Here is a 12,142-nt window from a genome sequence, read left to right as displayed (position 1 = left end):
CCGTGACCACTTGCACATGCAGGGGCTGGCGTCCCCCAAGGGGCATCCTGCCCTCCCCTCTCTGCGTCCCAAGAACTCCAAGGGTGTGCCTTGCTCACTAATGGGCTTGTCCTGCTGGCCACGGAGAGTGCGGAGGAGGGGCTGGTCCCGGGTGCAGCACCTGTGACTCTGGGTGGTGCCAGTGCGGTGGCCGGGGGACATCAGCAGAGTGGCCACTTGTGTCAGGGTGTGCCTGGCCCTCCCATCCCCGTGGACGCTTCTGCCCCTGGTCCAAGGCTGTGTGTGTCGTTCTTGCCCTATTCCCCTCCTTCCCACGACTACTGATGGGTCTCCTCTGTCGCGTTTGCTGGTCCACAAGTATTGGGCACAACTTTGACATTTCGTAAAAAACAAACAAAAAAACCCCGAAAAAACCCCCAAATTTTTAAAAATGTCGAACTCGCAGTTGTGGTGTGGGGCTGATGGAGGGGATCAGCTGAGGCAGAGGCCAGGGTGGGGGTGGGGGGGGCAGGGCCCTTGTAGCCGTCCTGCCTGTGAGTACCTGGGTGTCCACTGGCCTCTCCTGGGCGGGGGAGGGTGGCCCAGGCGGGGGGCTCCGGCAGTGGGCGGGGAGGGCTGGGCCGGCAATAAACAGCAGAAAATGGAGCTGCCTGGCTCAATCTGTGAAGGCGTGGCTTGTCTGTCGGGGTGCACGTGTTGGGCAGGGGGAGCACTGGGCCTGGAGGCCGGGAATTGGGGTGGCAGGGAGGCTGGGAGGTGCCAGCGACGCCCTCTCCCACACACAGCCACAGTGGGTGCAGCGTTTATTCATCAGGAGTAATCAAATCTATGTAAGCCTAAAAACAGTAGAAAAGGGTAATAAAAAGGCCCGCGGGCCGGCACAGGGCAGGCAGGGCTGCGGGCGGCGTACCTGGCGCCCAGGGAGAGGGGCCTGGCCACTGTCTGGGCAACAGGAAGGACCAGGCCGAGGGAGTGAGGCTGAGTGTGGGGCAGGAAAGGCACTGCCGACCACCTGAGCCCGTCCACCCATTCCCCAGGGCAGGCAGAAGACCCCGAGACCTGGTCATGTGGCTAGCCTGGCCTGGCTTCAGCTAACAAGTCCAAACCTGCGAAGAAGGGGGCTGTTTGAGGGGGGGGCCCGTGCAGCCCCTCCCTAGGGTGGCCATGCCACAGGCACTGACCTTCACGGTGCTGTCCACGGCCCCTGAGAAGAGCCGGCCCCGGGATACGGCCAGCGCCGTCACACTGCCCTGGTGGCGCAGCAGGGTCTGTGTGCAGATCATGTTGTCCATGCTCCAGACCTGGGGGCACACAAGATATGAAGGTCAGGTGCAGCCTGGCCAGCGGCCAGCGCCAGCCTCCTGCAGCACCCAGCCAGCACTCACCCTCAGGGATCGGTCGTAGGATGCACTGAAGACTTTGGTCTGGTCCGGCGTTGAGATGACTGCCAGGGCATATACTGTGCCCACGTGGCCTGTCAGCGTCCGCACCTGCTCCTTGGACTCAATGTCCCACACCTGGTGGACATGGGGGGGTCATACCCATGGAACGCAGTGGTGGGAGACGCCCCTGCCCAGGGTTGGCACTTACATGGATGAGGTTCTCGTAGGTGCCACACACGATGTGGTGATTCGTCACCGCGATTGAGTAGACACTTCCGCCAGACGTCTGTAGGACATGGATACAGTCGAGGGTCCGGATGTCCCAGATCTGAGGGCAGACATGGCCACTTAGGGTGTGTCTAGGGGTCAGGGCCAGGCAGAGGGTGCCCCCAGAGCAGGATCCTTGCACTGGGGCAGTGGCGCACCTTGATTGTCTGGTAGGAGCCGCTGTACAGGTAGCTCTGAGCGGCCACCAGAGCCCGTACCCAGTGGTTGAGGCCCGTGAGCTCCTTCTTCAGCTTCAGCTCAGTGCCCACAATATCCCAGACCTGTGGGGGTACCAGTGAGCCTGGGCCTTGTGCACACCGCTCCCCAGGCACCCCCAACCCCCAGGCCATGCCTGTACCTTGATGGCCTTCAGGGAGCCGCTAAAGAGCATGTTGTGGGAGGAGACCAGCGTGCACACAGGGTTGTCATGGGCCCGGATGGTGTTCACCTTCTGCAGGTTCTGGATGTCCCACACCTGGGGCAGCAGAAGCCATGGCTAGCCCCGCAGCCCTGAGCCCCTGTGCAGCCCTGAGCCCTGGCGCAGCCCTCGGCCACGCAGCTCTGAGCCCCGCAGCCCCAAGCCCCGGCGCAGCCCAGAGCCCTGCAGCCCCGAGCCCTGGCATAGCCCTGGGCTGCTGCTGCCCGCCCACTGCAGGCCCCACTCACGATGATGGTGCAGTCTGCTGAGCCACTGTAGAGTTTGCACCTGTGGGCAGGGTGGGGAAAGTACTGTTTGCAGAGCTACTGCCCCAGTTGGCACCATGGCTAGCAGTGTGGCCATCTGTCTCAGCCACAGTCTCAAGGTGGGACCTTGGGAGTCATGCCTGCCCAGAAAGCGTCTGACAGCTGAGCTGGGAGGTGATGACCAGCTCACAAGCACTGAGCCAACTCCAAGCTGCTGGATGGCAGACCGGCGGGTGGGTGGGCAGCTGTTTCCTGGGAGCTGGCCTCTGCTTCTCTGAACCTCGCCTCCCGGAGCTACATACATGGAAGGTCTAGGGCCCACGCCACCCTGCAGGGGGTGGCGGTGGCTGGACTGGGGGCTCAGGCCACGATAACCTTGATCCTGAGCCCCTGGCTCCTTCCTGGCCCACCCAGCCCCAGCGTGTGGCCCAGATTCCCTCAGGACCCAGGCTGGTGGCTCATGCATGTCTGGACTCACCCCTGGATGCAGAGGGCCAGCACAATGCCATCGTGGCCCTCCAGTGTCTTCTGGCACTTGTAGGTGGTACATGTGTCCCACACCTGTAGGAGCCAGCAGGACAGCAGGAGTGAGGAGGTGCCAGTCATGCTGGGGGTGTGGGGGCGGCTGGCTGGCAGAGGCACTGCTGGCCATGTCCCCACCTTGATGGTCTTGTCAGAGGAGCCGCTGAAGAGCAGGTCTCCCATGGAGTAGACACACAGACACCAGACTGGGCCCTGGTGGCCCACGAAGGTCCCTTTGCACTTGAAAATTTGCTGAGGGTCGTAAGCTGCGGGACACAGGAGGTGTGGGTGAGGTGAGAAACCCAGGCAGGCGGGAGACTGGGGTCTGGGGGTGAGGAGGGAGACCCGGGGAGGTGCCGTGGGATGGGGGTGAGGGTGTGGGCAGATGCTCCAGTCATGATAGGCACTCACAGCCCAGGATGCCCATGTTCAGCCGCGCATTGATGTGGGACAGCTCGTCCTGTTAAGGCCAAGGACACAGCAGGTAGGTGGCGCTGCCATGGCGCGCCCTGCTCTGGGCCTGGGGGCGCATGGGGTGGGCAGGGGCGCCAACAGCCCTCCCCCAGATAGAGACCCATAACCCTGAGTGGTGGGGACAGTGGGGACTGCCCACGCACGTTCAGCATGGACGCGTCCCTTCGGAACTCCATGAGGTCCTCACTGAGCTTGCTCTGGTTCTCGTCCAGCACGTCTGCGGGGGAGCAGAGTGTCACAGCAGGCCAGGGCAGCAGCGTGCCCGCGCCCCGGCCGGCTCTCACCAAACTTGAGTTCCAGGCTCTTCTCCAGCTGGTCGACCCTTTCGGAGAGCTTGCCCAGCATGGAGCGCAGGAAGCCGATCTCCTGCTCCTTCTGCGCCAGCGCCACGTGCATCTCGTGGAAGCGGTCGTCTGTCTGCTGCAGGAACTCCTTCAGACCCTCGAAGCGGCAGGTCTCCAGGTGCGTCTCATACGTGTCCTGGTTCCCGACGAACGTGCACCTGGGGGACACGACGGCTGGCCCCCGACCGCCTGACCCTTGACCTGGCCAGCAGGCCTTGCTGCTCGGCTGCCATGTCTGGCCAACACCCCCAGCTACCTGACCCCTCGCCTGGCAGGCACCCAGTGCTGCCCGGCCCCCATCCTGACCGAAAGCCCTCAGCTGCTTGACTCCTGGTCTGGCCATCACCCCCGCCACCCAGCCCCGATGGCCGATACCCCCTGCCCCTGGCCTGGCTGCTGCACCGTGGAGACCTGCCACAAGGCTCAGCGGGGCTGCAGCCGCTCTGACTAGGCCATGTCCGTCCCAGGATGGGGCCCTTCCTGTCCCCCACTCCCCCCCACTCACCCGTACTTGGAGTGAGGACACTTGATGTGCTCGCACGCTTTGAGGTGCGCCTCCAGATTCATGGTGAGCAGCGGGGGGCAGCCGGGGTTGTTGGGGCAGCGCACGGGTCTGTACTCACAACTGGCCTCGTGCTCCCTGTGGGAGGCCCAACGCGGGCTGAACTTGGGAAGGCAGCAGGGGGTGGGGAATGGGGGGCCCAGAGGGGCATAGTACCCGGGGGGAAGGGCCTGGGGGACTTACTTCCGGGCGCTGAGCTTGATGGTGAAGGGGCACCCACGGGGATCCACTTCGAATACGGGGGGCTTCCCGGCGCCCGCCACCCGGCAGCCGTGCCTGCAGTGGATGAAGAGCTCCCCGATCTGCTCAGCCACCGCAATGTTGTTCACCACCACCGTCAGCTTGGCGTGGTCCACGGGGCACTTCTCTGTGGGGGAGGCCAGGCTGACCCTGTGGCCCGCCCAGCCCGGCCTCCCGTGCCTCTGCCCAGCCTGGCGGGGCAGGGGAGGAAGCCTCCTGTGGTGCCCGACTCAAGGTCAGGCACCAGCATAGACGAGCAGGGGGTGGGGAAGGCTTAGAGAGGCGGCTGTCCCTAGGGCCCAGCAGGGGCATGGGCAGGAGGGCAGGAGCAGATGCTGGGGCTAGAGGACATCTTGAGCCCCAGCCCAGCAGGGGCCACTCGGGCCTGGATGCTGCAGGACGTGGCAGTGTCCTGGGGCTCAGGTGGAGCTGGGCCTGCACCAGGAGGCAGCACATACCTGACTTCAAAGCGCATCTTCTACAGAATGTGTGCTGTGGGGACACAGGGCGACCTTGAGGCGGCAGCAGAGCCCACGGGCCCCCTGGCCCACACTGCTTAGGGCCAGCTGCGCCCGCCAGGGTCGATCCGCCTGGGTGCTTGCCTCACCCCACACGTGGTGATCACGGGGTCCTTGAAGACGCTGCAGCAGAGCTGGCAGCACAGCTTCACTGAGGGCTGCTCGGCGAACACCAGCGGCTCCTGGGAACGAGAAGCAGCAGGTCCAGCCGTGCAGACCACGTTCCCAGGCACTGTCCCCGGCCCGTCTTCCTGGGAGGAAGGCTGCAGAGGGCCCCACCGAGCCCCACTTCATTGTTTGTCCCGCGGCAGGTCAGAGATGGGGAGTGGCCTTGCCATAGCACCCTAGCACAGTGACAGTGCCCCCCAAGACCCTCCCAGCCTGGCTGGGCTACACCTACCAGCTCCTCCTCCTCCTCGGCCAGTGAGAACGTGGAGCGCAGGGACATGCTGGACTCGGAGTGCAGGGAGCGGACGGAGATGGCCGAGTCAGAGCGGCGGGGCGTGCTGATGGGGGGCTATGTGGAGAGAGAGGCGGCTAGCCAAAGGGCTTCACATGGGCTCCCGGACCTGGGCAGGGCACCGAGTCCCGCAGTGGCCACAGCAGCCGGGTCCCTGGCCGGCCGGCCGGCCCTTAACACTGGGCTGCCTGCTCGCTCTTGTCTACCAACTTTCCTTTGTGTAAATGGAGAGACTTCCTGCTATTCAATTCTACCAGGACACACTTGGGCTGCTTCCTGCTTCCCGTGAGGGAGTGTGGGCTGCAGAGGGGGCACCTCCACCAGCCAATCCCGGGCCTGGTGAGGCCCCCGGGCTGCCGGCTGGGCTTGGCTGCCTGCGGCCTCCATGGTCACAGGCTCCCACATCTGGGGGCCCCTGGGGAAGGTAGGGACAGCCTCCATCCACCCATGGCTGAGCCTCTTGAGAGGGAGAGCACGGCCACAGGCAAACAGTTGGCTAGGCTGGCTAGAGGGTGCCAGGTTGCAGGGGCACCTCTGGGAGAAGGGTACCCTGTACCTCCCTCCTTCCTCGAACCTGCGACCTCCAAAAGAAGTATCCAGAGGGCCCGGCGCAGTAGCCGAGCAGCCAAAGTCCTTGCCTTGCAATCGCCAGGATCCCATATGGGTGCCGGTTCTAATCCCAGCAGCCCTGCTTCCCATCCAGCTTCCTGGGAAAGCAGTCGAGGACGACCCAAAGCCTTGGGACCCTGCACCTGCATGGGAGACCTGAAAGAAGCCCCAGGCTCCTGGCTTTGGATGGGCTCAGCTCTGGTTGTTGCAGCCACTTGGGGAGTGAATCAGTGGACAGATCTTCCTGTCTCTCCTTCTCTCTGTATATCTGACTTTCCAATAAAAATTAGTAAAAATCTTTAAAAAAGTGTCCAGAAACTAGTGCCCATGGTCCCGCCCTTGGTGCCTGTGTGTCTCCCTGCTGTCGACCAGGGGGTCGGGGCAGACCCCATCCCTGTGGGAAGGCAGAAGCGTGTGTGGGACCAGCCTCCCCCACTGCCCAGGGCTTTGTGCCTGCAGGGAGCTGAGCCAAAGTTGGAGGAAGTGAGTCCAGCATCCCCACGGGAGTGACAGAAGCCAGCCAGAGCTTGCCTCTCCACCTGGCTGCCCCCGGGGCTTCTGCAACTGGGGCTGAGGTTGCCAAGCCTGGGCTGCCCACCAGCGGGAAGGGGACCTACTCATCACCAAAACATCATAGTCAGTAGCCGTCAGACTCCGTAATTCCCCGGCACTCGAGGCCACACAAGTGAAGGGGGCCTGGTCCGGTGGGGGAGGACCCCTCAGGGCCTGGCACAGGGTCTGCTCATCCAGCCTTCCCTCTGCGGCCGTGGCCATCTCTCCTCCTCAGGACCTCTGCCCGACAACCTGGCTGGTTCCCACTCAGCAGACGCTTCCACGACTCGGTATATCTTCAGAGTCTCGTTGCCATCCAGAACGAACCTTCCGGAACTCCCCCACCCTTCAGTTGGCACTTCACCTGATGTTCTCTGGCCTGCAGGTGCTGCGGCCTTCACCCAGGAACCCTCACCCTGTCCAGCCACAGGGGCCTTTGCGGTTGTGTGGACTGGCCACATGTGCTCAAGCCTTGAGGTGTCCACAGATATGGTTCCCTCTCCTGGCCCCGCCTCCTCAGCCTGGTGAGCTCCGCTGGACTCCCGGCGGATGGGGACCTACCATGCTATCCTCATCATCCCGCGGCGAGTAGGCCAGGGTGCTGGAGGAGGAGGGCGACCTGCGGTGCTGTTTGTATGTGCCAGTTCCATCAGCTGTGAGGGAAAAGGCCAGGGTTGCAGTGGACGGCTGCGGGGAATACCCACCACCGGCCAGGACCCTTCTCAGGGCGAAGCCAGTGCCAGCAGTGCGGCTGCCCTGCCAGGCAGGTCCAGCATGCCCCGGTCCTCAGTCTTGTCCCTCTGCAGGGAACACTCTCCCCTGCCCCCCCGCCGGCTGTGACTGGCCCTTAGTGTCCCCACCACAAACAGAAGGGTCACATGAGGCCACCATGGGGGGGCCTGGCTCTGACTCATCTCTGCTGAGGGACGTTGGGGTGCCAGGGCCTCATCATTCAGCCTAGGCACTTCCGGCAGCCCGGTGACTTCTGAGGGTAGGCGTGAATTAAGGAACAGTTCCTTGGGTGGCCGAACTAGAGGTGATATTTTACTTTTTCTTTTTTCTCTTTCAGAAGAAATGAGGATGCGGGGGATGGTGGGGTCTGTAGTGGCAAACAGCCTCTGCGAGAGGCTCCACAGTGCCTGCTAGCCAGGTCCATGCAGAGACCATGGAAAGCAATTCAAAAGCTAATCAGCCCCTGCGTACTCCTCCAGGGGGGAGAGCAGGTGCTGCCGCAGGGCCTGAGGCAGTTTCCAGCCCTCGTGCCTAGGGAGCGGCCAGGCACTTGCAGCCTGCCTGGGCGAGGGCTCTGGAGCCAGCGGCACTCGCACTCCCAGGCTGGCAGCAGCCTGCAGCCAGGGGTCTCTGACCATGGTGGCCAGGGCACATGGTGCTGCTGAGGTAGTCCGGGTAGGGGCCAGGGAGGAAGGCGGCAGCAAAGGCCGAGACCCAGCTGGACAGCCCAGCTGCCTATCCCGTAGGAAGTGCCCCTGGGCTTCGGCAGGCCTAGACACCACCATCTCCGCTTGGCTGCCCAGCTGGCCTGGACTCCCAGGCTCACCTTTCGTGACGCTCGTGACGGCTGAAAAAGCAGGCCCAAAGGTGGTTTCCATTCTGGTCTGGAGAGAGAACGGAGGCAGCTTGGCCCTGTCCTGGGCGAGAAGGTGGGCAGCGCAAGGACGCACCTTGGGCCCAATGGTGTGGTGGAGGTGAGCCCACCCCCTCCAGGCGGCAACCTTCACCCTAGTGGGGTCTCCTTACCCCAGCAGCAGCGGCAGGGGCGGGCAAGCTGGCAGGCCCCCCAGAGAAGCGGCTGTAGCGGGCGTTCTTGCCCAAGCTCATGCTCTAGGGAGGCATCTAGGGTCTGCGGATGGCGGCCCCTGTGAGAAGCACGAGGCATGAGGCCAGCTGCCCACCCTGGGCCTCGGGCATGCCAGCCGGGCCTGAGGGCTCCCTGTGGTGCACTGGGCAAGCCGGAGATGTGGGCTGCAGCTCCATGGAAGCAGCCAACAGCTGCTATGGTCCCCGCATTCCCCAGAGGAGCAGGATGGCAGGCCTGGGGCATATCCCTCGGTGGCCCTGGGAGTGCCAGCCAGGCCTGGGGTGCCTGCAGAAGGACAAGGGGAGTGCGAAGGAGGCCTGGCCGGCAGCCACGTACGGCACTGGCCACAGCTGCCACAGCGTCTACTTCTTGAGCCCAGATGTGTGGCCCACGGGATGCCAGCTGTAGGTGGCTTACCTAGTGGCAGGGCCCACCCAGCAATCTGGGCCTCACTCAGGGATATGGCCACGTCTAGGTCCCCTGGCCAGAGAAGGGACATGAGAGGCAAGCTGCCATAGAAAGGTCCGGGGTAGAGGGAGATGTCATTTATGTTCTGGGCCGTGCCGGAAGGCGAGAGTCACTGTGGAGAGGGGTCCTGGCCCCATGTCCCCTGGGTTCTCCGGACAAGGTCCCTCTGCTGCTGTCCTTGGGCTTGAGAGGCCTGGTCATCAGTGTGACACCGCTCTGGGAAGGGGTGGGGACAGCAGCTGCGAGACACTGACCTGGCTCTCTCCCTCCAAACTTGTAGGGCCTCAAGGGCAGCTCACAGTTCCAAGCAGTGACCGCCGAGTGGGCAGCCAGGACCCCAGCCGGCCTGCAGCTGTATGGAGAGCTTCTGCCCAGGGCTGAGGTGGGCAAAGCAGAAAGGCACATGGTCCAGAAGTCAGGGGCACAGCAGCCCCGGCGGGCGCGGTGGGGACCAGCTGACGCCAGAGAGCTCCACTGAGGGACCGGCTCAGTCTGGGAAACCGTTTCCCGGTTCACACCGGTTCAGGGCTCAGCCCCAGCCAGGGATGGGTGGGTGGGACCCTGGGCTGGAGGCTGTGGGGGGCCCAAGCCTTCCCTAACAACTCAGAATTGGGCAAGATGTCCCAGGCCTCCTCAGGGCCCAGGCCCCAGGGGCTGGATTTCGCAACAACAGCCTTGCCGGGGCTCCAGGCAATCGGCCCAGGAACTGGCAAGGACAGCCCAGAGCGAAGCAGCTCTGCTGGCTTTCTGGGGTTCTCCCGGCCCCCCAGAGCAGGGTGCCTGCCCTCCTACCCGCGCTGCATGGTCTGGCTGAGGGAAGCGGGCTTTCACGCTCGCTGCCTTTGCCCCAAACCAGAGCAGCCAAGGGATGGCGAGGAGGCTGGGAAAGGGTCCCTGTCAGCTCCTGTCTGGGCCACCTGCCGGAGGGAGCACGGCAGCCAGCCAACAGCACCCAGTACTCTCACTGAACCCCTCCCCAAGGCTGGGGAAAAGCTGGGGTTTCTGTTCACTGTGTCCCCTTCCAAGAGGTCCCCAGAGCCCCTGGGGGATGGTCTGCCACCCTTCACTGCGCGACTCCCTCAGGTGGGAGCCTGGACACAAGGGCCACATCCCTCGTCCTTGTACACACTAAGTGGTTCAGGTCAAGTGTGGCCAGGGCCTCTGCTCACGTGGACCTCACAGGGCAGTGGGCAGCCCAGGGAAAGGGTCCTGGTAGTGGCTGGTATAGCCTGTAAGCACCCCAGCAGGGGCCTTGGCTCTGCAGTTCGGACTCATGGGAGGTCAGCGGGCTGGGCTGCAGTTCGTAGTATCCCTGCCAAGAGCCAGCCCGAGGGGATCTGCCCGCTGCCCAGCCCTGGATCCGCCCCTGGACCCAGCCCAGGCCTGCCTGCCAAACCCTATAGAAACAGGCCGGGTTGCCATAGCAAAGCTGCATGGGCTTCCCCCCTCTGCGGGTCCCCTGATGTCCCCTACCACGGGTTTTTCCATCCCCAAACAGGCAGGGAGTGACGTCGGAGCCCCTGCTGGCTGCCCTGGCCTGCCTGCTTGGCCCCCCACCCCCTCCCTGCAGCCCCAGGCAACCTCCCCTGCTTTCCTCCAGGGCGCCCAGGGCTCCCTCTGCTGGAAGAAAGGAGGCCGTTCCTCCTGGAGCCAGCTGGAACCCCATGGCCTGGCCCCGGACCCCTGGAGGCTAGCCTTTCCCCAGGCCCTCCCCTGGGCTAGGGAGAGGTGGGAAGCTTCTTGGTCAGAGCACTCGGTATGGCACCTGTCCTCAGCTGGGAAGCCCGCTGCTGGACTCTGGGGACAGTCGGGCAGCGCCCTGAGGTCCCCTAGGACCATGTCCTCGAGGTTTCCTCCTGCCTGTGGCCCCGCAGAGCTGGGCAGCACACAAATGTCTCAGGCTACAGTTGGGCCTGCAGAAGGAGGACGGAGACCTGCCCCAGCCCCGTGCCAGCCTGGGCCCAGGACGCCCCGTGCCCCTCACTGTCACTCCCAGGGCCTCTCGGTGCTGCGGCTTCCTCCTGGGTGTCCTGCCCAGGGTGCTCTGGGGACTGGCTTCCCTTCAGCACACTGGGGGTTTCTCATGATGAGGTGTTCATGACACAAGGGCTGCCCACCCCTCAGAGGAGGGGTCGGGGAAGGGGAAGGCCCAGAGTTACAGAATGAAGAAGGCAGCCATGGCTGCGGCTGGGGCCAGGGTGGGGAGGGAGGCAGCAAGGGCAGGCGTGACTCCTCCCCAGGACCCCAGGCTGCCCATGAGCCCTGTGGACCCGCCTCTGCTCTGGGGCTGTCCTGCCCCCACCCCGCTGCCGGCGATCGTGGCCATCGGACTGGCTCCGTGGTCCGGTCGGTGGCTGCCTGCGGCCCCCACCCACCCACTCTCACTTCTCAGAACCTTATTTCGTCCTTTCCGAACGCCGTCACAACTCTCCCAGGTTGTGTGTAGTGTCCACACCAGCGATTGGGAGGGGGGCGGCGCGGAGACAGCTGTCAGTCAACCTGGAGACGCTTGGTGTGCGTGTGTGGTGGGGGGCGTCAGGGCTGCTGCCCACCAGGCTACACGGGACACAGGCTGGAGCGGCCCGATCAGCGCGCTCATGGCGCCCCGCACCTCAGGGCGCGCTCAGAGTCGGGGTCCCGTCCTCCGCGGCCCCTGCCCCCGGCGCCCACCACAGCGCCCCGCACCCGGGCGGCACTCGGTGGACGCAGGAAGACGGCAAGAGTGCAGAACGAGAGAACGACGGCACGCGTCGAGTGACGGACAAACTGACAGGCAGGTGGACGGAGGGACCCCGCGGCCTTGCTCAGCCCCGCCCCCTCCCGGGCCGGACAGTCGCCCTTGCCCCGGGCGAGTCCGATGCCGCCTCGCCGCGCGGCCTCGAGGCCCGAGCGCCGGACCGGACGCGCCGCGCGACACTCACCCACCCGCAGCTGCCGGAGAACAGCGGTGCAGCCCTCTCGCTCCATCGTGCCCCCTCGGCCGCCGGCCGGGAAAGGGACAGGACGCGCGAGCCGGAAGTGCTCAGCCCCGGTGGCCGTCGGGACTTGTAGTTCTCTGACTCTCGGAGCGCAGCAGGCGGCCTGATGCGCGGCGATCGCCAGACTACGACTTCCGGCGGCCCCGCTGCCGCGGGGCGGGATTGGCAGGTTCGGAATCACTCTATGCTGTAGATGGAAGTCTGACTGGCTGATGCGCCCGTTGCTCACAGTGAAGACCCTGAGAGGGCGGAGCTTGAGGGGC

The 12,142-nt window shown here is 64.6% G+C and overlaps 1 protein-coding gene across 8 annotated transcripts; it reads right to left on the bottom strand.

Annotated features, from left to right (window-relative positions):
• Positions 1-538: 538 nt before the first annotated feature.
• TRAF7 (TNF receptor associated factor 7) lies at positions 539-11,949 on the bottom strand. Of its 8 annotated transcripts, none has more exons than XM_058680798.1 (21): positions 11,823-11,943; positions 8,373-8,491; positions 8,173-8,263; positions 7,176-7,267; positions 5,394-5,510; positions 5,083-5,175; positions 4,934-4,967; positions 4,419-4,602; positions 4,185-4,313; positions 3,614-3,831; positions 3,473-3,546; positions 3,267-3,315; positions 2,994-3,121; positions 2,812-2,894; positions 2,316-2,355; positions 2,008-2,124; positions 1,808-1,930; positions 1,591-1,710; positions 1,386-1,517; positions 1,182-1,301; positions 539-1,106 (listed from the first exon to the last, which is right to left on the bottom strand). In XM_058680798.1, exons 2-21 carry the CDS (start codon positions 8,451-8,453, stop codon positions 1,092-1,094), a joined length of 2,040 nt encoding a protein of 679 aa, XP_058536781.1. In that variant the 5' UTR covers positions 8,454-8,491; positions 11,823-11,943; the 3' UTR covers positions 539-1,091. The 8 variants fall into 8 exon arrangements, with proteins under 8 accessions (XP_058536781.1, XP_058536780.1, XP_058536785.1 ...); XM_058680797.1 differs by having other exon boundaries at positions 540-1,106; positions 4,179-4,313; positions 11,827-11,949; XM_058680802.1 differs by having other exon boundaries at positions 540-1,106; positions 8,173-8,230.
• Between the last annotated feature and the right edge of the window lie 193 nt (positions 11,950-12,142).

Source organism: Ochotona princeps, chromosome 24 (genome assembly GCF_030435755.1).
Source record: "Ochotona princeps isolate mOchPri1 chromosome 24, mOchPri1.hap1, whole genome shotgun sequence".
Taxonomy (NCBI): domain Eukaryota; kingdom Metazoa; phylum Chordata; class Mammalia; order Lagomorpha; family Ochotonidae; genus Ochotona; species Ochotona princeps.
The sequence above is the reverse complement of the archived record's forward strand: the minus strand, read 5'-3'. Positions and strand labels throughout refer to the sequence as shown.

Excerpts from the sequence above, each read along its gene's own strand:
- TRAF7 (XM_058680797.1), bottom strand. The coding sequence starts at position 8,453 with ATGAGCTTGGGCAAGAACGCCCGCTACAGCCGCTTCTCTGGGGGGCCT. Across the intron at positions 5,511-7,175 it reads GGGATGATGAGGATAGCATG|CCCCCCATCAGCACGCCCCG; the intron begins GTAGGTCCCCAT and ends CTCTCCACATAG. Across the intron at positions 1,931-2,007 it reads GCTCCCTGAAGGCCATCAAG|GTCTGGGATATTGTGGGCAC; the intron begins GTACAGGCATGG and ends GTACCCCCACAG.